The sequence below is a fragment of the Notolabrus celidotus genome, chromosome 1, assembly GCF_009762535.1.
Source record: "Notolabrus celidotus isolate fNotCel1 chromosome 1, fNotCel1.pri, whole genome shotgun sequence".
NCBI lineage: Eukaryota > Metazoa > Chordata > Actinopteri > Labriformes > Labridae > Notolabrus > Notolabrus celidotus.
In genome coordinates this window covers 15351984-15376601 of record NC_048272.1, presented here as the reverse complement: position 1 = coordinate 15376601, position 24618 = coordinate 15351984, and the positions used below count along the sequence as shown (strand labels likewise).

Sequence of the window (24618 nt, the reverse complement as noted above, 5' to 3'; positions counted from 1 at the left end):
AATTGAAGTAATGCCTCCACACCGTGGTTGAATCTACAAACTACATCTTGAGGACTTTGAGGTCTTTTTCGTTTTCAACCAGTAGGGGGCGATAGCAAAATAATCGCACATCCCGCGAGCTTTGCAGTTCTCGTTGTTTGTTTACAACCGGAGTACTTCCTGCTTGCTAACAGCTTTGTCCACAGTTAGCTAACTGGGTTACTGTTTTCACCCAAAGTCCGTTTCCAAGATGGGATGTGATGGAGGAACGATTCCCAAAAGACACGAGTTGGTGAAAGGACCAAAAAAAGTCGAGAAGGTATGGTTTTCCTCTGTTTCAAAACCCAGTAACGTTCGCGGTGTTGTTAAGATGCTAACTCTGAGCTAGCTAACGACTAAAATAAAAGCTTTCGTCAAAATGACTTGAAAACTATCAAGTCACACATTTAACATTTTTAGGTATGTGTGTTGACTATTCAGGCAGTTTGGTTTGTCATCAGGTCTTTTCTGTTAGTCATTATTTACATGTTTGATGGCTATCTGTTTGATAGCTTGCTAACATTAGTGTCAATGGTGAACAGTTGTGCTGGGATCATATAAGACAAAGTTACTAAACTATAAGATGTGTAGTGTGGTCTTACCTTCTTAATCATGTGTCTAGGTTGATAAAAATGCGGAGTTGGCTGCCAGATGGAAATACTGTGCCTTGAGCCAGGAGAGACTCAAACGCCCCATTGTTTCCTGTGACCTGGGAAGGTAAGAAGTGGATACCTGTTTGTTTTGATGGATGTATGGGCTGTGGGGGTTCAACTTAGGGTTACCAACTTTCTCACTACTAAATAAGTGACAGGTGCACGGTGCCATGGTGGTGTGAGCATGATGTGTGAATTAAGCCTATATTCATATTCTGATTTAACTGGAAATGCAGAAAGTGTGTATAGTCCCTTTAATCCGTACTGTATCATTATGTAACCTCATATGAATAAACCTCAAAGAAACCACTATTTAGCTCTTTACATAAAAAAAACAGGCAAAAGAAAACTGAAATGCAAAAGAGGAGTATGACTCAATGTACCATGGATACTTTTTGCTGCTCTTGACTCACTCAAGCAGTCTTTTGTCCTTTTGCACAGCCAGAGAGTCCTTACATGACAAGTCACAGTTTACAGATATTTGAAGTTCATTTTTGATCAGGTCTGTGTTGCATCTGTTTCTTGAGTATGACCATTTAATGGCCATCAGAGAGAAAATCCTCTCCACACTTTTTTGCAGGACTTGGCGCATTTGCACTGTATACAATACATGCATGTGAGGGGGCCTGTGATTGGATGACAGGCGGTGTGATTGGCACATGATCTGCCACTGCCGTTTTATCTGATCTAGGATCTGTAGAGTGCAGTCTGCTGTATTTACAAGAGTTAATAGTCAATATACGGGACAATTGAGGTCCCGTATGAAACAAACAAATTTAGCCCAATATACGGGATGTCCCGGCTAATACCGGACAGTTTTAAGCGTCACAGAGCTGTGTGGAATATTGTAGTAATTGGCTAACCACTAGTCTTGTGATGTTTTTTCAGGCTCTACAACAAAGATGCTGTCATTGAATACCTTCTGGACAAGACTGCTGAGAGACCAAATGCTGAGGCAGTAACCCATATCCGTGGGATTAAGGTAGAGTCATATCTTCTTGTTTTATTTTTAGAAGTGTTATATTCTTATTTATTATCATTTAATACTATTTGAAATTGCTGCTCAATATAAACGTGTAAATTGATACTGCAGTGTGTGCATGTGTGGGTGTGTGAATGATGGAGTGATTTCTTACTGTAATTTTCCTTTTAAACATGTATCGATTCTTTATCTATCAGATAGCTTGCTTAGACAGCACAGCAGAACTTTGATGTATATACCTTTACAATGACAACACTCATATTCTGTTGTGTTTCTCATCAGTTATTCGCTCATTTCTGTGTTTGTCTGTGGGTCCATGTTTAATTGTTTTAATGTTTGTTTATGTACTCTCTCGGCAGGATATCAAGGAACTGAACTTGACTGATAATCCAGAGTGGGAGGGAGAGAGAAGAAACACCAAAGGGGACAGATATGAGGACATCAACTGTGGCATGTTCATTTGCCCGGTTGTTGGGCTGGAGATGAACGGCAAGCATAGGTAACAAACAAGGAATGAGTCATCAATCAAAATGTTCTAGAGGAATTAATTAAATGTAAGACCAACTTGTCTATCATGTTTACAGTAGTTTGGTCACCATTTATGTAATAGTGAGGTGAGACAGTATACACTAAAAACATTCTGACAAGTTGAGAGTTAATCATGTTATGCCATTTAAAAAATAGTTTTACTGATCTGTTAATGTTATCTTGATTAACTGCTGATTTTATATATTTTTTAAATGTGTCTTTAAAGTATCTGCATGTCAATGACCATACTGGTATGACAGTTCATTTTGATCAGGGAACTGTCAGAAAGGTTAAACTAAAATAAATGTATAATAGACGGCTCATTGTTTGTTTTTTCAGGTTTTGTTACCTGCAGACCTGTGGCTGCGTCTTTTCTGACAGAGCCATGAAGGAGGTGAAGACGGAAATCTGCCACAAGGTTAGTGAAAGTTAATATATTTTCTTCACCACTCTGCATTCATTTTATTCAACGTGTTAATGGTTAGCCAACTGTGACATTTTGTTACTTCCTTAAAAGGTTTTTTATTATCCCATAATCAATAACTGACCCCTGAATATATAGGGAATGCACATTGATCCTGTAGTGACTATTCTGACCTGATTTTAGTCACTGTCTGGGTGCAGGAGTGAGGTGTTTTTGATGCACTTCAAAAAGAGTCCAATGTCCAATCTGAGGTTATTGTTGTGTTATTTATTGCCGTTTCTTGATCCAAATGTTAAACAGATAAAGACAACTTACCTTGAAGGTGATATGAGTGATCACTGCTTCACCAGTGCCCCTTTTGTATCATTTACCTGCCTGTTTACCGGAATTGCCCCTTGTGGTGATCGTGCAAGTGACAAAACAATAAACAAAAACAATGTAGGTGAAATGGCTCATACAGATCCCATTCGATCCTCAACGAAAGTGAACAAGCAGCTTATTTTGTCTTCTGTACATACTTTTATTATCATTATTTTCATTTATATCTTATTAATGACTTCTTCTATTAATATTGTTTGATATTCTTAATTATTGTGTATAGGAGCAACTTTAAAGACTGAATTTCCCCCAGGATAGATAAAGTATTTCTGATTCTGATTGAAATCAGTGATTAAAGTCACTAGCACTGTGGTGGTGGCTTGGTACCAGGTGTACAACCAGTAGCGATGATGTAAAGACGAGTGCTGAAATCCTATGAAAGATTCCAAAAGTTCAAAACAGCTTGTTTATCAGTCATCCGTCATCCATACTTAATACTGAAATCAAATAGAATTATAGATTTGTATAGAGTCTACTTTTTTGGGTTTTAACATTTTTTTAAAAACGGAATAGTGAAAAGTGAAAAAAAAAATATGATTCAATAAATCACGACCTAAGGAAATAATATGCTAATGATGCTAAACTGTGAGCTTAAACCCCCAAACTCTCTGCTGTCATGGCACACGTGGTGCCAGGGACCCAGCTTTCCAGAGAACCTCACATATTTTCCCTCGGTATCCCATCAAGTGTCTGTTGGAATGTGTAGGCTTTCCCCTTCATTTTTAAGAGCTGTTTCTGGCAGTGACCCAATGAAGCCTCATGGGAATCTCACAGTAGCAGGTCTTTGAGCCAGTTTGGGCCCTGACCTGTTAGTTGTAAGTAACTTAAAAAGCTATTTTTGTAATTTCTCATGTAAGTCGGTAATGAGGTACGAAACATTGCTGCAGATGATATCCAGTTGCCGCTGTTGTTTCTGTGGGAGTCAAAAGCATCTTGGCACAGATTGATTGTTTGACTTTTCCAGGAATAGGGACGGAAACTGAGAAGTTACAGGGCTTTTTGTGGGAAACAGACCCTCTCTCGTGAAGCATCTACTTAGATAGGCTTATAAGGCAATGTCCAATCGCACAGATACTCCCTTGTGTTTTAGAGCTATTAGTGGTCCCAATGCACTCTGGTATGGAGTGTTTCACATTAATGGTGCTAGCTAAAAAAAAATAAAATTACACAAACCTGGAGGCATTTGCTTAAGATGCTCCTTTGAAAAATACAGATTTGTCTATAAAAAAGCAGCAATTTAAAGTAAATAAAAAAAAAGACTAGATAGAACCTTTTTGTGCAAACACCCTTACAAAGCTTGAATTTAGAGACTAAAGTTTAACACTTCCTTGATTTTGCTTTAGTAAAGCCTCAAAAACCTGCAGGTTGACTCCATTTATTCATTTTATTTTAATAAATAAGAGCTAGGGTTAATTGAACTTCAATTACCAGATAGTCCAATACAAAAAAGACCAAAAAGTTGAAATTATTTTAATTATCTGAGTAACAGATACGAGTACTTTTGACTATAGTTTAAGGTTCTGTATTTTATTGAAATCAGCTAAAGTTAGTTTGGGAATGCCATAGACTGTATAATAAAAGGACGTAGTATCTGTGACATTACCATCTGTTTCTAAAGGGCTGTTTTGAAGCCAATCGTTGGCGGGAGCCATATTGGAAATGCTGAAGTCAACCTAACTTCTGTTGAGCTGGTGTGAGGTAAAGAGGCGGGCTTTGTGCCTTTTTACTAATAGCTAGAGGGTGCCCGCGTGTCAATCAGGTCAGCCATGCCCTTATTTGGGCAAAACCCATAAGTTTGATATCTTCAAAATTACTGCGCTAAAAAAAAAGATTCCCTGTACACTGTTATTCAGACCATAACTGTTTTTTAAACCAGGCTGTAAACACGTTTATTATCACTGCAAATATCATCCTTTTTGAGAGAGAGAGAGAGAGAGAGAGAGAGAGAGAGAGAGAGAGAGAGAGAGAGAGAGAGAGAGAGAGAGAGAGAGAGAGAGAGAGAGAGAGAGAGAGAGAGAGAGAGAGAGAGAGAGAGAGAGACCTTACTGGTCAGTTTAGACATTTAACAACTAAGTTCCTTCTCATTTCACAATAGTCTTTATTTACATTTCCTTTTTCATTTATTAAAAACAAGGCAGTAGTTCTTCTTAACGACTGTTATAACAGGACCTCACAGAACAATATTAAATCAACCAATATCAAACATTCAATTAAATTAAACAACAGTAAATGGATAATCAGTAGTTTATGTAATACTTAGTGTAGGGCAGATGCTTTGAATAGTTTCTCTTATTTACTTGTAATGTCAAATGTTAGTTGTGCTTTAGCTGGAATGTCAACACTTTATAGTCAATATGTTGTCATCATCTTCGCTGCCTCCTGATTATCAAAAAAATTACAGTCAGCTTACAGTTTTATAAATAGACAAAGAAGGAAGGGAACAGTTGTTTGCTGTAGTATCTTTCACATGCTTGCTTTAGTTTGCTGTTCTCCCTTCACATGTCCTGGCATTCACAGCCACTGAGTGAGTGCAAATATTCTAACCTGCACGGACACAGACTTTTCAAGGATACCAACAACTGTTTTCACGCTCCAGCACTGCTGTTGAAGTAGTTCCTGCTTGAGTTGATCCGTGTTGCCAGCGGCCATGACAGATCTATTGGAACAGTCGCCTGGCTCAACACTTTGTTCCTATGCCACTGCTCCAGGCAGTCCAGTGCCTCTGGAAACGTGTTGCTCTCAAACTTATTGGCAAACATGCTCTTCTTGTTGATGATCCAGGGCAGGTCTTCCAATCCGTAGATACAGATGTCTCTTACGTAACGCCCTGGAAAGTGACAACAATGATGGTCTTTAACTTGTACACAAGATAATGGGCTCCAGTCTGTATTGCCAAAGCATTGAGGAATTTCAAGGCTTTTATAAGATATATTACACTGAGTGAGTTTAAATGTCAGCGTGCTCTACTGTAGTAGATGAATAGATCTGTTTAATTATTACAAAACACTATTTTTAATCATGTAAAAGTTCCGATAAAATAAAGACTTATAATGTGCAGAGTACATCATATCAAATTAATCCTTATAACAATGTTCTTATTATCTTTTGTTGAGTAAATCTTGGCTTAGGCTGAGATATTCTCCTCTGTCCTGTCTGTAAACCGTAGATACAGTCGGAATCCCATAAAATGCCACATCCGGTTGGCGCTGAGTGGGAAAGTATTATTTACACGACCAAAGCCCGGAGCCAAGCCGGAGAACACTGTGGCTGTAAGCCCTCCGACAGGATGCAAAGCATGGTCGTCTGATGGAAAATCCAAAATCCAAACATAGTATGTCTGTAGTCAGCACTAAACTAACTTTAACGTTATATTAACATTATCCAAACAGTGTATGATTTTTTTGAGGGGTATCGTAAATGTTTGAGTAATAGTTAGAAGGCAAGTTGACTGCATACCACGCTTTTTGAATTTGCTCTGTGTGATATAGCACATCATCGATAATAATAATCATTAGGTGCAGGGAATTCACCAAAAAAGGCTGTTCTAGTTAGTATTAATGAAAATATGTGAAGTTTAAGTCATTATATCTCTAGAAAATGTGAAATGATCTCTTATCAGCTGATTAGCAAATGTTGTCTGTGGGTTCTGAGTGAGATCAATTGTTGTCTTTTGTAACATATGGATAACAATCAGATCCTGTTCTGTTTGGTTTATTTATGTCTCTTTGTTAATTGACAGTAATGACTCAATTAAGGAAATTACAGCTTGTTTGCATCAGCATCTGTTTAAAATCTGTGCGTTGGCAGTGTTAAAGGCTAGGGGAAAGGATTATTTTCCCCCTCGCAGGGCCCTGCCCCCAATTATGATGCAACACCGACTGTATCTGTACTGTTAAACAAGAAGTAAGGAGACTTTATTTTATAGTACACCAACAGATTGTGTTGTAGGTAAGTAGAGATATGAATTAGGACTCATTTGTGAATATAGTCGTGAATCTGGCAACGAAAACTGACTCAGCAGAAACAAATGTTTAGTAAATGACTTGATCTGAGTAGTTGAAGGCTAGCAGAGTTAATTCTAGACCTTTAAGAACTCTGGTCGTACTCTTCTTAAACAAAAATGAGTGCCTCCGTTATTGTACCCCCATTTCTGTACTGTACCTTTGCAGCCATTGTGTGCCCTCCCCTCTTGATCCCTCCACTTGATTGCTCGGATGTCTCCTGCCCAACCTCCGTCAATGTGGCTGCCTGGAGCTTCTTCAAACACACAATCAAACAAACCAAAACATGATTACGGGACCTAATTGAATCACAAAGATTTGCTCGGCTCTGTTGGGAGTTTAACATCCACTGCGTGGGAGGGATTCCCGGATGCTTCCCATAGAAAAGCTTAGGGAAGGGGCCGTGTGCTGCTCTTTATAAGAGGTGGGAATGTAAATTAGGCATGCATTTGCAAAACCAGCCAGTAAAGTAAGGCCAAATCATTAAGGCCTCTAAAAAGTGAGAATATGAACTGAAGTCACAAATATATTTCTGTCTTTCTTCTTCCTTCTAGTCTTTGAAGTAGAGGCTTTCTTGTCGGAACAGATATGTTGCCAAAGGAAAACGTTGTTACACTTTATTGATTTCCCTCGAGAGAAATAAGCCCACTGCTTTTCAACAACCCTCTTTAGGAGAACCAAGGGACTTGTTTCTCTTCTTTACCACGCCAAATACAAGAATGTTAGTCAACAGGATTCAACCACTGGTCTTGGATCAAGACCAGTGGTTGAATCCTGTTGACTAACATTCTTGTATTTGGCGTGGTAGGAAAAAGAGTCATACCAAATTTGATCTCTTTCTACTTGACTGAAGCATTACTGGAGTGTGAGAACCCAAGGGTGTGTGGAAAGAGTTAGCAGTCGTTGATGGTGATACTAAGATGAATCATCAGGAGTAAATATAATAGTTATTTTCATTTTACACATTTATTCTGGACATCTTTTCAAGTACCGTCAATTCTGGAATATAAGTCCCACAGTATATAAGATGTAGTTAATGATTTAGGGGGCTTCCAGAGGGAAAATGGGTTAAACTGTCTTCCTGGCTGATGAAATCTTAGACGTTCAGAAAAGTTCACAATGTGTGTAACTCTGTAGCTCTTTTCAGTACCAGCTGTTTTCAGGAATTTGCCATCTACAGGTACGGTAGGTAGAACTCAGCCTATGGTGAGGTATTCAAGAACCAACTGCCTGCAACCAATCCACCAAGACTAAATATCTCTCTGACTTGTATATTGGTGTATTGATTGTTCATTAGTAGGTATGTAGGACACAGCTCACTTTTAAGATAACATAAAAGGTATTAAAAGAGTGTCTTATACACCAAATTTTACGGTAAGTAGTTGCACAACAACAACAACAACAACAACAACACATTAAGACAAACCTCAGCATCCACAAATGTATCATAAGTTTCCAAAGCACCATTGCACTATCCATGCTGCAGCTCACTCTAACACCAAACCTCGCCTGTTTTTCAAAACGGTAAATGCTTTACCCGTTAACTTGAACCACCTCCAGTGTGCAAAACTTTCTGAAGCCTGCCTGTTGGCTGTTGCAAAAAGAAATTAAAAAGGAAGTGTTCTTCCTTGCCATTAAATTGTTTTATGTCATTCAGCTCATGTGAAGTTGAAATCTGGACGTTTGCCCTAAATGCACAGTCAGAGAGTGAGTGTTGTGTTTCTATATGGCCCTATGTTACACAGCATATCACACTATTTTACTTGAGGGGTAGAGACCGTCCCAAAGGCCAGTTTTGCATGCTTCTAAACTATGCAGATTTGAAAGCGTCGCCTTTCTGGCTGGATGTATTCCCAAATCTACAGGAATAAAATTCAACTGACATCATTACTCGTGCGTAAGTCTTACTCGGATCTGTTCTGAAATTGAATAGGGTAGCCACTGCTACACTTTTTGGTAAAGTTAAAGGAAAATTGGTGATTAGTTCCTCCTTAATCCTGCAAACAAACAAATAAACAAATGGGCTGGTTTACCTTTGACGTGGTTGAGCGTCACCCAGTAATGCTCATCCGGACTGAACGTGTCTTTGGACCACTCCAACAGGTCGGAAGCAATGGGGCTTTTCAGCACAAAGTACACAAATGCCCTCGTGAGAGCATAGTATGCCGTCCCAAAATACACCTGCAGCTTGCGTGGAGGAGGACCTTTCTTTAGTCCATGCCCTTTCAGAGCCACATGAGACCCCGTGATCTCGCTGTGCTGAAGCTGAGTCCTGTATCTCATGTGCATTGGCTGCTTCACCCCGGGCGTCATGTTCCTGTCCCTCCACTCTTTGCTCTGCATGTACCGCACCAGCTCCAGGTTAGTCATTATAGGGAAATCCTGTCCGCACAGATTCACCACCTTCCTCCAGCCTATCTTGGACTCTGCCAGATCCGCCATGCAATTCAGGTCCGCTTGCAGGCGGGAAAACCCCGCGTAGGTCACAGTCTCGCTGCGGCTGGAGAGGAAGGTGTTTTTAAAGCAGCTAACTATCCTCTTGACAGCTTGCTTGTACTCCAGTGGAGCTTTAGCATCCACGTGGATACAGTAGACATTCTGTGGCGTGTAAATGGCACGCAGCAGGCGCACAAAAAGCCCCAGCTCTTTGTGGATGGTCAAGATGTATGCCAAAGGGTAGTCCTCCTCCTCACGGCTCAGGGGTGTTGTGATGAAGTGTAGGTCTCTGATCAGAGCAGAACACTGCAGACCACTATCAAGAACCAAACTTTCCACCTGTAGACACAAAACAAACAGTTTTACTAAACATGCCCCAAAAACAGTTACACTTAGTACAAGAATCATAACTCACAATTTGAGGTATGTTTCTTTAGACCAATCAGAACTTTTAGTTTGTGTCTTATGTTTGTGTTTCCATTAAGGATGCAGAGATACTCCCAACTCAACTCGCGATTCAAATTTGTCAGTAATCCAGTTTATGTTCGAGCTTTAGAAAAGAGATGGCCTCACATAGCTGCTATTTATGATGCTTTTATTTTGCCTCTTATACTTATTTCCAATTTTGATGACATCATGCTTTTATTTTGAAGGATGCAAAAGGTAATTCTGCTTGATCTTTACGAGACTAAATGAAGCGGCTAAAAGAACAATAAACTTGATGGAGACACGCCTTGCAAAGACTGGGGAGAGAGAAACGGTCTGCGTGGGTCGATCGACATAAAGATAAGATGAAGAGAAGGAGCGCTGATAAGTAAATAGTGCAGACTGATAAACCAACAGCAGTGGAGAGAGGCAGTAACACCACCCTATCTGTCCTCTATCAGGCCCCACCTGTAGGCTGTTGACAAGGAGTGTCACACCTCTGCACAATAGTTGATAACAACGAAGGGAGCAAGTTAGTAAGAAAATGATAAAACACAGAGAGCACACACCACCACATATCTTCTCTGGTTTATGAGTGATAATGTACAGGATATATTTTTAGAATCTTAATTTTGCTCCTCAGTCTTTAAATAGAATGACTGGAGACTTGATCCATAATTTTCAGCTTAATTAATTGTGCAGAGAGCCACATTTACGTAAGAAATGCTGTAGAAAGAATATGTTAGAATAAAGGAAACTCTACATACCTGGCAGTCGCGTCGGTGCCACTTCAATCCTCTCCTAATGCCGGGCAGAAAAGCTTTACATGCAGAGGAGAAGGGCCTGCAACTTGGGGGCTCTTGGGGTTTGGGCTCCATTGGCATTCTGGTCCTTAAATAAATGACTGAGCAGATAACAATACTCATCCCCAGGCACACCAAGAAGCTGCATTTGGTCCCGTCAAGCTGGCACATAATAACCCCGCTTCACCGTATCCCGACAGCAGCACCACAGATAAAACGCCTGCAATAAAGACATCCAGATCAGTTATTTTGAGTAGTGTCCCGAGGAATATTAAATAGGGTTAAAAATGTAGGTTAGCACTAATTGATGAAGCCAGTTTTTAGCTCAAGAAATGGTGTTGAGTGTCATGAATTAAGCCTGTTAATGACTGATGTCTGAGATGAAACACAACTGGCAACAAGTTAACCCTCTCTGAAAGAAAGAATTTAAAGGAAATATAAAAGCTTTGTTCTTTTTCCTTCTTTAGTGAACATTTTAGAACGGTTCTTCCTCTTTCCCTAAATAAAACCCCATAAAAGTTAACTGTTGGATGATATTTTTTGAAATGTGGAGTCAAATTTAACCTTGAGTTCACCATATATAGAGTGTTTGACTCACTCTTAGATGCTGACGTGTTTTTTGCTGGAAATGTATTTATATTTTTTAAGAATAGGCATGAGAGTGGACCTGGAAACGACAGCAAGTAGGGGTGCAGACAGACTTTGCCACATCTAAATATGTAGTCAATCAGATATCGTTTTGGTTATCGGTTTTACCAAGTATTTAAATCGTCAACATCTCACTCTTTTAACAATTTTGCTTTTGTAATATTTTAAATTAAATAATCTAGGGGGGGTTATTATTTCAGTGTTTCCCCTACCAGTATAATGATAGGGGAAACACTGGAATAATAACATTGCTTGATACATAGGCATTGGAAAACAGAGAGATTTTACCATAATCTCAAATTACTTCACTAACAGTTGAGTACCGATAGGTATTATGACCTTTTCTCCAAACCCAGCAGAAAAAATAACGTTTTTTACACCATTCCTACATACAGCAGCTTTAAGTAGGAGTAAAAGTTGTTGAAGTAGAAGTAGTAGTAGTAGTAGTAGAAAAAGTGGTGGAAATTGCAGTTGAAGTAGTAGTAAAAGAAGTAGAAGAAATTGAAGTAGTAGAAATAGAAGTAAAAGTTGTAGTAGTAGTAGTAGTAGTAGTAGTAGTAGTAGTAGTAGTAGTAGTTGTAGTAGAAACTGTTGAAGTAAAATGAGTTTGTGTGGATTTGCAGATTTGATTTCACTCACTGATGAGATCTCTCCTGTGTCTCCAGCTGTCATTAGCTGTTGCCATGGTGATGGGACCAGCTGTTTAGCAGTTGATTTAGAATGGGATTTATGGGTGAACTACGGTCTGAAACTGCGAACGCTGTGATAACTGTCATAGCTTTCAGAAAAAAGGATCAGACTGTGAGCATCCCAAGACTCTGATGAACACAGTGATGTGTTTCCATGTCTGTACAGTCAGAAATGTAGTCAGGGCAGCAAGTTAAGAAAAGTGAAACGTTTGCTGCCCTCCAGAAAAAGACAGTGACAGTTGGTGACCTGCTGGCTAAACAGCACAATATTTTGCTTTGGTTACCTCTTTGACAGAAGCAGGAGAAGACAGAGAATGTTTTGATGTCTTATTGTTTTCCCAGCCTGCCCACTCTAAAATGTGAACCTCTTACTGGAAGAAGAGCTGAAATTTGCTGAATTTTTGAACCGTGAAATCTCAAAAACTGAGAATGATAGCAAACAAGTGAAACGTGTAGATAGCTAAAAGTCATGTGAACAGTTCAAAGTGTGAATGGAGTCTATAAGTGAAAGTATGCTGAAGCTATAAGCTGTTGAAGGCGAGGAAGTTGAAGTGGATTTGAAGATTCTGCCAATCTGTTTCAATGTTAAAAAAAGTTTACATAAAGTTCAATAATTCAAAAAGTATAAGGCGTGGAAAAACGAAAAGATATAGCATAAAAGAGCTGAACAGTTGAAAAGTTGAATGGTGAAAATCTGACAAAATTTGAAGGCTGGGAAAATCGGCAAAAAACGTACGAAAGTGGAATAATGATAGTAAATTAGAAGAACAATACAATAAAAAACACTTCACCGCATGCCTCAGACAATCTTTTGCTTATATTGCTTGTTTCCTTCTTTGTCATACAGTTTCGAGATAAGCTTAAACATCTCACGCACAAAAGAACATCCAGAGATCAAAGTGTGGTTAGATAAAAAACACTGACACAAGTGGTTTAGATGAATAGACATGTTTCCAGTAAAACAACTTGCACTGGCACATATGGCCAAATAATCATAGCATTAATGAAAGCAGTGGAAACATACTGCAGACACTCACTGAACAAGCCTCGATAGATGATCTGAAAACAGGAATACAACAGGAGCTACTGGTGCAAGGGTCATTAGATAGCATTAAGTAAATAAGCAGCACTTTTCTGCAAGATATGAGAGGCAGTGCACTGATAAGGAGGATCTGCTGTCACTGGCATTCATGTCTGAATGCTGCTGCTGGTGCTTGCTCATTTTAAATTAGACTCCTTTGATATGACTCGATATGGTGTGAGGGATGAATAGGTAAGTTTGAACCTGAATCTTAGAACTAAATCCTGATCTGTTCACCATTTGATCATATCTGATTGTTATAAACACCAGCTCTCTGAAACTTCCTGTGTGTTGTCAGAGAATGACTCTATGCTTTTGATATTTCCGCTCATTAACAAATATTATCTTGTTGTTTTTGCACAAACCAAACATGAGTGCATAATTGCATCTGTTACAGTTTGAGAGGACGCATTGCCTGTGGTTTTGCATTATGCATCATACACCACAGTTTAGCACACAAGATGTTTATCGCACGAGTCTGCTCTGAAGAGATATCCGTCACCTGCTGCTTCTACTGACTTCTCATCCTAAGTTTTCCCTGTTAAAAGGTTTTTTGTGGACTATTTATTTGATTCAGTGATCCAAACAGAAGTTTAAGTATGATTTTAAGTATTTTACTTAAATTTCAATGTAAAACTCCCAAAACCCTCTAAGTATTCTCTTTAAGGCTACTTTCTTTGTAAAGTTTAGGCACATTGTACATTTCTAGGCACATAGACTGATTCATTTTATCCTTCTTGAGCAAAATATCCATAAAGGAGCCCAGAGAGAGAGATGTAAACATCATATTCCCCAGTTCTCTCCTCATTACCTCTGAAAACTTTTCTTAATCCCACATCAGTGGAGCCTCCTCAGTTAAGTCTCTCCTGCCGTTAAACCCTTGTTGCTCCACAGATACAGATTTCCGCAGAGGACGGGCTGCTATGGAAATGTCTGTGTTTCTAATCCTGTCTCATCCACAGACACACACACCTTTCTTCACTGACACTAAGACTGTAGACAAAACATGCAAATAAGGAAAAGCGTCCTGCCTTTTGTATACACTTTGTTTCTTGAGTTATCTCCCCCGCCCAGTCAGACCTCAAGTTAAGCACTTCACATTTCTTTGGTATATGTTGTGATTATTTTTGTCTTTTCTGTTTCTGTGATCTGAATCAACCTTTTAAAGCTCATCATATTCAGATAAAGTTTGTAAAGACAAAGTGTCACAGAAAGTGCAAGGTGAGTGAGTTACCTGCAAGGCAGTTCAGTCTGTAGTCCTTACGATGAAGAAGTAACCCCTCACACATCAGTCCTGTAACCTTGTTACCACAATCCATCCAGACTCCAGAGGAGTGTGCGAGTCATCAGTGCCATCATAATCAACCAGAGGAGTTTAGTTCTTCTGTGAGTTAAGGCTAAATATGGTGGTTTTGTGGTTCAGCTCAGGATGTAGTTTTTTCTCTGTTTTTCTCCCCTCAGAGTGACACAGAGTGCTCTGCGTATGCCTCTTTTCATTACTTCAGTTCATTGCTGGTGAAGTATCCCCCCCCCCCTCCTCCCTCCTTTCAAACATCCCCACGAGACGAGGTCCGTCCCTGCCTGGTTACCAGCAGTAACATCCAGGCGTGCACCTGACACACAACAACAACACACTCCCACCTACCAACACACACTCATTCCCTAAGGTTTTTCCACTCTCCTCCCCCATGCAGTTTTGTACTCACAGTTGCTTTGCATCTTTCCTTTTATATTGTCTTTATTTCCATTATTCCTCCCTACATGAGGACACCTTTCCTCTCTTCTTTCTCAAATGGATTTCAATTCCAGAGAAGCATGCCATGAATAATCCAGTCTCTTCTCAGCACTCCGTGTCTCTGTCTTGTTCCCTGGTGAAGTGCTGAAGTAAGATTTTGGTCGACTTGTCCGCGGACTTGCTGATAAGATACTCAGCTCACCAGCAGCCTGTGGCATCTGTGGCAACAGCAGCAGCAGAGTGTCGGACAGAGTTTGTTTGCTGCGTGGTCAGCTTCTGAGATTATCCCTCTTGTGTTGAACAGAGCACATGGCCGGAGTTCACACCCACTGAGCCTGCATTACGGCAACACAATAGACCCTCTGCTGGTTACTCAGGGGTTTAATATTTGTATTCAGGAGAGGGTGTGTTTTCCCGTTTTTTGAGGCGTTCATGCTGCTTATGTAAGTGAATTCTTCAGTTAAAGATTTGTGGGATTCTTTTTTACAGCTTTGTTTAATGATTGATTTTTTTACAGTGTGTCTCCCATAAAGTTTTGTGCAGGAGCTGGAGTTATTTTCCTGTCTCTATGCTTCTTTTATGCAAATAAACTGAAAGGGAAGTGAAGTTACATGGAAGTCATTTGAATATTGCTTTTTGGTACATGTTTTCCTTAGAATACCTTTGTGTTTTCATTTTTTCCCCATTAAAAAAAACAACTATTCATTTGGGTATGGAAATAGTTTGTTTAATTTTACTATTTGCTATTCCAGTTGCCTCACCCTGGCCACAGATACCTCACAAACCATTTCCATCAAGCTGGAAAGGCAAAACAATATTTTGCAAGTCAAATGAGGACTAAATTTCCTCACCTGTTGTGCACCCAAAACCTTGTTTTTGTACTTTCACAGAATCAAACAGCTTTTATGTTTTGAGCTTGATGTGCTTTTAAACAAGCATCCATACAATATATGAGTGGTGAATCCAAGTATCCAGTAGATGTTTTATGAAGCTAAATTTGTCACCTTTGTCAGAGAAATACTGCTTTAATGAAGCCATGAATATATTTTTGTGATTTGTATGTTTCAAGGCAGCAGGGTTAGGGAATATTTCAACACTTTGAACAATCTTCTTAGTCACAAACTTAAATAAACAATGGGAGAATTTATCTCTGGATTTTGGATGTAGTGCAATCAAAGAGCTCATTTTTATGAAATTAAAGCCCTACATTTACAAACAAAATATGGACCTGGGAGCGTCCCATATACAGAGGCCATAGTCCTTGTCCCAGAAGCCGCAGGTTCGATTCCCAGCCTCTATCATTTGCTGAATGTCTTCCCATGCTCCTCGCAATTCCTGTCTCTCCCTAGCTTGCCTTTCAAATAAAGGCAAAAATGCCCAAAAAACAAAACTTTGAAAAACAAAAAATCAAATGGAACCTGGTTAGACACAAGATTGATAATCTACAGATATTGCAGCTGACGAAACTGCATCGCTAGCTGGAGTCCTGGCTTACACGTGTCTCCCTGTTGCATCCAGAGTAATCATCCACTCGTGAGCCGTCAAAAGTTGTAAAAGTAAAACCACTTTATTTTGATATTCCATCAGTGTCACAAATCAAATATTTTGCAGATGATGCTGGATTCCAAGATAATAAACAAAACTCTAGACGGACACAGTAAAAAACGTGCGACTCCTAACCAGTCTAGTTTCAACTGACTCCTCCCACTGTCTGTGCCACACACAAATATCAAAGAGATAGTGTCTTCTTATCAAAAAATAAACTTTGATAATATGTTAAACAACCAAACCTGTTATGTTTTTCTACATTCTTTACCAAAGCAATTTCTTAATTATACTAATGCTAAATCAATCTATAAACAGTCACTAATAACGGGAAACATTACTTTGCCCCATGCAGATATCATTTATATGTTTTTATATAGTCCACTTTCATATTGGACACCTAAAGCTCCTGTAACAAACTTTTGGTTTGTGTTGGTTTTGGCGACCCCTGTGACCAAAGCTGTACCTCTTATCTCTTTACTGATCTTGTCATTTACATGAGCATGTAAATTTTTTTTTTTTTTTTTTACCCTGCTCTAAACATGACAGTCGACTATATCTCTCATTGAGAATCTGTACTGCCGGAAATATAGATTAGCTTCACCTTCCCCCCTAGCCAGTGGTTTCAGACATGAAATATCTATAGAGAAATGGCAAGACCATCTTCATCTTAATGGTCTTGGTTGCTCTTCTAGGTCATAAAGAGGCATGAATATTAATTTGAGACTTTGTCATACCATGCTCAAACTCCTCGCTGGAGTATTAACTTAATAAGTATTGTGTATGGAATTCCGGGCACTACCTCAGAAATCAGCATATATATTTTTGCTAACATGATATCATCGAAGAAAAATAAATCAAATATCTTTTGTGCCTTTTATTAAAACAAAAGTTGAATCAGAGAGCCTTTCCTTGATTTTATTAGAATTTTGATTTCAACATTTGAATATTCTAACAAGAATTGTGTCTTAAAAATGGTCTATTTCCCACTTATTTGCCTTCATTGTATTTTCCATTTCCATATCAAACCTGAGGACTGCATCACCTCTTCTTTTTTGCTGCCTTTGTGAAGCACTTTGGAACTTTGATTTTGAAAAAGGTTAAAAAACTCATGTTATCAAAGATGCTGTCGATCATTGAATTAATCTTTATTCCACTGTTGGATGTTACAATGTTCCAATGTCATTTAGCAGACGCTTTTATCCAAAGCGACGTACATACGAGAATAAGAACAACACATGCAAAGATCTAGACAAGAGGAAACAAGATCAGTAAGAGTGACAAAGTGCTTCAAGTCCATTTGGATGCAGGTGCTGCCAAGCAGTGTAAAGGCAATGCACAAAAGTAAATAAGGATTTTTAAAAAAAAATTTTTTTTTAAATAAGGAACATCTACAATGAAGCAACCAAACAATTTAAGAACTTCCATTATCATCATCAACAATTAACTTGTCATCACCACTAAAATTACCAAAGTACCAAGTGCTGGGTCACTCAAGAGTTGAACACTGATTCCCAGAGTAGAGCAGGACAGTGCGAGTCAACTGTAGCTGAATACCACCAATAAAAAATTCTTGAAACATACAAACCTCTTTCACTCATATATGATGTTTTTATTTTATTTGATATGAGAAAGCTCACATAAGACAACAATTAATAAAAAATAGCATCAGAACAAAAAGCTGCAGGAGGTGCTTACCTGCTTTGCATGGTCAGAATGCCCTTGCTGTTGTTTGTAAAGTTTGTCTACATTATGAGTCAGAATCTCATACCTGGCCTATCTCATTTGTGTTTTAGTGCGGGGACCCATTTAAAGATGAGGACGTTGTGGGGCTCAACGGCACAAAGGAGGAGGTGGAGAAGCTGAAGGAGAAGATGGAGGAGAGGAGGAGCAAAGCCAAAACTAAGGTGGGTGGTAATGTCATTAGAATCACAGCCAATCTACAAAGATGAAAAAAGTGGGCAAATAATCGAGCAAATATTATGTTGTATTTTGAGGACTTCTTAGTTTTGTCACCTGATGAATCAGTTTAACAAAAAATTAAAAATACTGATCACTTTCCTTCCTGTTTCAGAAATCAAAGAAGAGCAAAGCAGCTGAAAGTGTGACCACACCATCAGAATCTAAAGGTTTGTGTAAAGCATATTGAAGCAGTGTGAGTTTCATTTAAACTGCTCTAACATTCCCAAAATGTCACAATGTTTTATTTTCTCCTTTAACCTGTGTCCCTGTTACATGATTTGTAAGTCTGCAGTATACACCAGGCCTTGTTTTTGAAACTGCAGTGATCATACTTCTGAGGCCTGCTGCATTTATTTTTAATACTCTCGTAGTAGTTGGTAGAATTTTTAAAGTACATTGGTCGTCATTTCTGCTTTTGTAAATAATAACACTTGGATTGTGCTGATAGTCATTTTAGATTAGTCTTAAAGTTTGTTTTAATACATTTCCCATAAATATGAGTATGTTTATTACTCCAATTCTAACTCATAAGCTTATTTTTACCACAGTTTGACGGATATAGAGCCCAGAGTTGTCAACAAAAACAAAAGAAAAGTTATTAGTGTTCTGAATTCATTCATTGCTGGCCACATTGATTCCTGCTTTCAGTTTTTAATTGTCTTACTTGATTGTTAAGAACTTGCTCGAACACATTTTTTTGTTTCGATTTTCTATCACGTGGAACAAACATGCGGTCTTACAATTCATTTAGCTATCAGGGAGGCGTTTTACGTTTAAAGCATGTTGCGATGTGAATCAGCTGACTAAAGGTGTTGACACTCAGCTGGGGGCTGCGGCTAAGTGACAGGTCTCCACGAATGCTTGTTCTCTCCGCTGCTAGACTGATTATGACCCGGTTGCGCTCCCGGCTGACACCTGACCACGCTCATATGCTTATTTTTCTCAATAAGAACGAGCAGACAGAAAACTGGACACTGTGAGTCTAAAATATGTTTCTGTTCAGTTCCCTTGTTGCAGTACATCCACATGTTGAAGTCTGAGCCTTCACTTTATATGACTGTATGTCCTCGGAGATTATGAGCTGGCTCCACACGTTGATATTCTGCTTGTTTAACGTTTTGAACACCTCAGTACGATCTGCAGCTATTCAATACTGTCAGTTATATACATTGTGTCGTGAAGGAAAATTTGATTATGTGGAAAAAAGGCATTTGGCATTGTTTTTAACATGGAGAAGTTTACGTTATTTTTTTTAATGATTAATGGATAATTGATCGTTAACATTTACAAAGATCGATCACGGAAAATACTTGAAATTTACATCCCTAGTCTTAAGTGCTACACTTGCTTTCGTTTTGTCTCTATTGCCCTCTTTTTACCTTATAATAACAGTCACTTAAAAGCATCCTGAAGAGAGTTTCTTTATACCCAAAGATCTGAGAATGAACTTGGATTGATCTCTGTGTCAGAGTTTATCTCTCTGTAGTGTAAAAATAACAAACATCGTCATTCAAACTTAGATCTTGTGTCACCAAACCAGAATGACTCCAAAGTTCATGATAATTAATCATTAATATTCACAGACTGTAACATTTCTTTCCTGCATGATGTAAGTAACCAGTCTTAGTTTTGCCTTTGTTGCCTCTGATCCTGTGTGGTTAAACAAATCATTCATTCATACATCACATAGTACAGCAGTAACAACCCATCTTCTAGGGGTGTATTAAACAGTCAATGTGATAGCCACATATATTTAATCGAAAATAAAACTATTCGGTTATTCAGTGGCATGAAACATAAGAGCTTTATGATTACAACAAATCATATATTTGAAGAAACTGACAGACGACTCCTCACAGTATCTTTCCAATATGTTATAACCAACCTTCTGAGTATGGAGTGTGTTTGGGTACTCCTCCGTCAGCTACAGCCACACGTATTGTGACTATTGTCTTGGAGCCGGAGTGTGGAGACAAACAAACTGATGATCAGACGCTGTCCTGTGAGTTTAAGCAAAAGTTAACCAACCCTGCTTCTGTATATTTTTAATGAAGGAGTGGCTTTGTTTGAGCCACAGGGGCCTGAGAGGCAGAGTTAAAAGCAGCCTGTCAAAGTGCCAAAACCAACATTGAATCAAAGCACGTATTAAGTAATCCACTGTTATGAATTATTAAATTCACAGCAAAAAAAATACTTATTACAGAGCATGCGTTAAGTTCCTCTTCCATGAAACCCCCTATATGAAAAAAATAAGATAATGCAGGGTTTTATAAATCCTGACATTAGAACAGGTAAGGTGATGTAACGCTCGGGTTCATGTATTTGTGAAACTCAGATCAGAGACCTCCTCTGTTCTGTGTCCTCACACAGCCTTGGCGTGGTTTCCTGTTCAGTTGCTCAGAACAGCTCACAGCTCTGAGTTCAACAGTGAAGAAAGAGGGTGTTGGTTCAGAAATGCTTGAAGTTTTAATAGTATATGATTTAAGTCCTTATCTGATAGAACATTAGCAAACAGGCAATTCTTACAAACTAATATCTCGATGCAGATTATTGCTGATTAAAAACAAATACAGACACAGTCATTACTTTAGGAACTTTTTATGGATTTGATTTTCCCTGTTTAGCTAATTTAATTCTCGGTGGCTTATATGTAGCTGGATATATCATGTCTAATCAGAATAAGAATCAGAATCAGAAATACTTTACTTATCCCGGTATTTAATGGGTACTTCACATAATTCAAAACTATTTCTGAACGTAGTGATCTCTTATACTTAATCTGTCTGACTCTCTGGTCTTCCTTAAGGTGACACACCATCTCCCCCGGTGGATGTAGCAGCAGGAAGCTCACTGCAAAATGGAGATGAAAGCAGCCAATCAGGTAGCAAAGCCCACTTTTCTTTTTCACATAGTAAAGACCGCAAATGCCCAGGAGTATTTTTGTTTGTTTTTTCAGAATAGCTTTGAAAAGCCCAATTCCTGAGATGGATTTAGTAAATGCAATGGCGGTATTGATCCTGTCAGTGCACTGTCCTTTTGAGGCGATCCCTCTGCACAACACGGGTCCTCCTCTGTCTCTCTGCAAAAGTGGTGCTCGGGCTCAGTTTGAGGGCTGGTAGACCTACAGTATGTTAATTTGAAAAGAGTGTTAGTTCTGAGCCCAATATTTCTGCTAGAAGCACTGCAAGGAATCCTCCCTATCTTCAGGCAGTACAGCAGTAAATAAAAAGTGTTGAGATGCTTTTCCATCTTATAATTTATTTGATTAGTAGGGCAAAAAAAATGTCTTCAATGAAGACTTAAACACCATGATATCTTTAAAGCTTTGGCTAGGTGTGAGATAAAACGTTAAATCTGCACTGAATAATTAAACATGTTGAATACAGAAAAAAAACATAACCAACAAAATTCTCTGTCTTGTCTTTTGCTTTGTGTCTCGTCTTTGTTTCATGCAGCTGTTGACGGACCCTCGGGATCCTCCAGCGCCTCTAAAGGCTCCAAACTTTCTTCATCCTCCTCCTCAAAGAGGTCCATCCAGAAAAGTGAGGAGAAGTCAGAGGTCTTCAAATCCCTGTTCACCACCCACAGCTCCGCCAAGCGTACCAAAGACCAGACATCAAACTGGGTCACTCACACCCCCTATCACTTCTAGTATCCATCACTCAGAGCTAATATCTACATAATTAGAGTCCCATTAAAGAACCCTCCAAAACCCATAAATACACACCCGACGAACACAAACTAACACACACTCATGAATGATCTCCATGAACTCTTACAATGTTACAATATGTGGGTCCTGTCCCACTCTGCCTCTCTTGTCCCCGGTACTCAAGTGTTTACATGTTGTGAACATTTTGTTAATAGCTCCCTGAGTTGCTCAGACTCTGTGTTATGCAACCTTCTCCCCCCCTGTGTATTCTGCAGCATCACCGTGTCCTCAGTGACAGGTGCTTTGAGAATTAATGCTAGGATGACTTTATTTTCTCTGTCACTCTGCTGTCTCCTAGTGGACAGAGTGCAGCTTTGTAAAGGGATTTCTACATGCTTCAAACTTGTTTCATCTTGACTTGACAGTTCAGTGACAGTTAAAACACAAAAAGCTGTATTATTGTTAACAGGCACATATATATGTAATCATCATCTATGAATATGCTTGTAGTTTATAGATTTTTTCCTAGTTATATCCAACATTAGTACAAACTTAGCCAAGGGGAACATTTTTTAACATTATCAACTTAACATTATTATTATTTAACATTATCTGAGGATTTTAACGTAATTTGGGTTGACTGTATCTTCAAGTGAGTTTGAAACTTAATTAAAAAAAACATAAAAAACAGTTGAACATATGTTGCTTAAGTGCTGTATTGAAGCTTCTGATGCCCGGAGACAAAAAGACAAACAATAGCTGTGTTGTAACAATACACAAGGAAGCATACCTCAGCTCTTTGTTCTTCCTCATTCTTGAGAATCTTCATTATTTTCCAAACTGTCCATGTTCTCACCCCTGATTTTTTTTTTACCCTAAAGATAAAATATGTTGAGTTGGCTTCCTGTTTGATAGTAAAATGTAGTGTAATTGAGTGATCACAGATTCTACTCAATATCTTCAGAGTTGTTTTTAAAGGAGATTAAAATGTGCTTTTCTTTTTTTGCAACAAGTCAGACATTTTTTTTGTTTTCTGTTTTCGGCATGTGACAGGAAAAGTCTAAAATAAATCTCTGTTGAGTCCTATTAAATTGACTTTATTCTAAGTTTAATTGTGTGTTCCACAAAAATCCACAACATGCTCCATTTATTATGTGCTTTGCTCATGTTTCTCAGCTACACAATGCTCTCTGTGCAACGAAGAGCAATAATTACCAGAGGTGACGGCAGCAGCAGCAGCAACTCCCTGTTGTGTCCTCCGAGGGAAAGTTCACACCAAAAACAATCTATAAAAAGCTCTCATTACCTTCGACAGCTTGCATGTGTTTACATGAATAGGTGTGAAAATAACATTGATTTTAAGGCATGGTGCTAAGAGTGCTGATCGGTTTGCTCAGCTGGCAGCATCAGACTGTTTAAACAAGGTTAGTGCCACGCTTATGAGTTCGATCACATTCATCCTAAAGAACAGGATTTTAGAGTCCAATTATTATACTTACTAAATGACCAGCCTTACGATGGAAGTGTTACTTTGTCTCCCTACACTCAAAACTGAATTTCTCCTCATGTTACTGCATTTTTTGGCCTTCTCTGCACTGGATCATGTACGTGCAGTGGTTGCATCTTCAGCAGATCAAGCTACAAACATCCTCCTAGTGTCAAAGTTTCAACATTAATCACAGTTTAACACATGTATGTGCAGTATGAGCAGGACTTACTGACATCACAGCTAGTTCAGAGGTCAAATGTGGTCAAAGATGCAACATGCATGTTTGTGATGAGGATAGAAAACATGTATTGAGTTGTTCAATTATTGATATTTTTGTATCCATGGATTATGAATTTTTTGAAGACCAGATAAAATTAACAAGATATATTCTTAAGTTTTTTTCAAATTGCTGAAGACATAAAATATCTCCTACACATTATTATTTTAATCTGATGCATTAATCTGTAGTCAGAAATTCAAATGTTTAAACGTGAGCTTATTTCAACTTTAATCAATCAATCAATCAGTCAGTCAGTCTTTATTTATATTGTTTCAAATAATAACAAATGTTATCTCAAAACAATGCATAAAGAGCACGTCTAGACCGTACGTCTGTGCTCATTCTTGGAAGACCCAGCATTAAAATCAGATTTCATTTTATCTAGCTTATAGCAGCATAACTAAGAGCTGGTCCAAGCCTATGCCAGACCTAACTATAAGCTTTATCAGAAAGGAACGTTTCAAGCTCGCACTTAAACATATAGAGGGTATCTGCCTCCCGGACCCTGACTGGGTGATGATTCTAAAGAAGTGGAGCCTGATAATTGAAGACTCTACCTCCCATACTACTTTTAGAAACGTAATGTACCACAAGCAGGCCTGCATTCTGTCAGACAAGTGTAGAAGAGAAACAAGTTAATTACTTTTGTTGAAATGTAGTGCTGTAGATTGATTGGCCTGCATGAAATAGCAACCTCCAGATTTTGCTCCATAAACTCGTCCCTTAGTAGAGATGATCATATCTCTAGGATCATGTTTAGCCTCTCTGAGGTGTTGTGGACCTAACTAAACTAAGGGAGTTGCCCACTTGATGACCCCAGTGATTTGCTGGCTCTAGCTCCTTATTTGTCCTTTCTTTCTCAGGTTTTGGGGGACAACAGGATCCATG

The 24618-nt window shown here is 38.7% G+C and overlaps 2 protein-coding genes across 4 annotated transcripts; one reads left to right on the top strand and one right to left on the bottom strand.

Annotated features, from left to right (window-relative positions):
- rtf2 (replication termination factor 2) lies at nucleotides 1–23056 on the top strand. The gene is made up of 9 exons (XM_034684972.1): nucleotides 1–298; nucleotides 641–735; nucleotides 1560–1653; nucleotides 2013–2152; nucleotides 2521–2599; nucleotides 18144–18254; nucleotides 18422–18476; nucleotides 21116–21190; nucleotides 21765–23056. Exons 1-9 carry the CDS (start codon nucleotides 230–232, stop codon nucleotides 21959–21961), a joined length of 915 nt encoding a protein of 304 aa, XP_034540863.1. The 5' UTR covers nucleotides 1–229; the 3' UTR covers nucleotides 21962–23056.
- gcnt7 (glucosaminyl (N-acetyl) transferase family member 7) lies at nucleotides 5069–15032 on the bottom strand. Of its 3 annotated transcripts, none has more exons than XM_034684961.1 (5): nucleotides 14774–15032; nucleotides 10614–10869; nucleotides 9018–9759; nucleotides 7145–7240; nucleotides 5069–5810 (listed from the first exon to the last, which is right to left on the bottom strand). In XM_034684961.1, exons 2-5 carry the CDS (start codon nucleotides 10818–10820, stop codon nucleotides 5569–5571), a joined length of 1287 nt encoding a protein of 428 aa, XP_034540852.1. In that variant the 5' UTR covers nucleotides 10821–10869; nucleotides 14774–15032; the 3' UTR covers nucleotides 5069–5568. The 3 variants fall into 3 exon arrangements, with proteins under 3 accessions (XP_034540852.1, XP_034540847.1, XP_034540838.1); XM_034684956.1 differs by lacking the exon at nucleotides 14774–15032 and adding an exon at nucleotides 14302–14596; XM_034684947.1 differs by lacking the exon at nucleotides 14774–15032 and adding an exon at nucleotides 11937–12030.
- Nucleotides 23057–24618: the final 1562 nt, after the last annotated feature.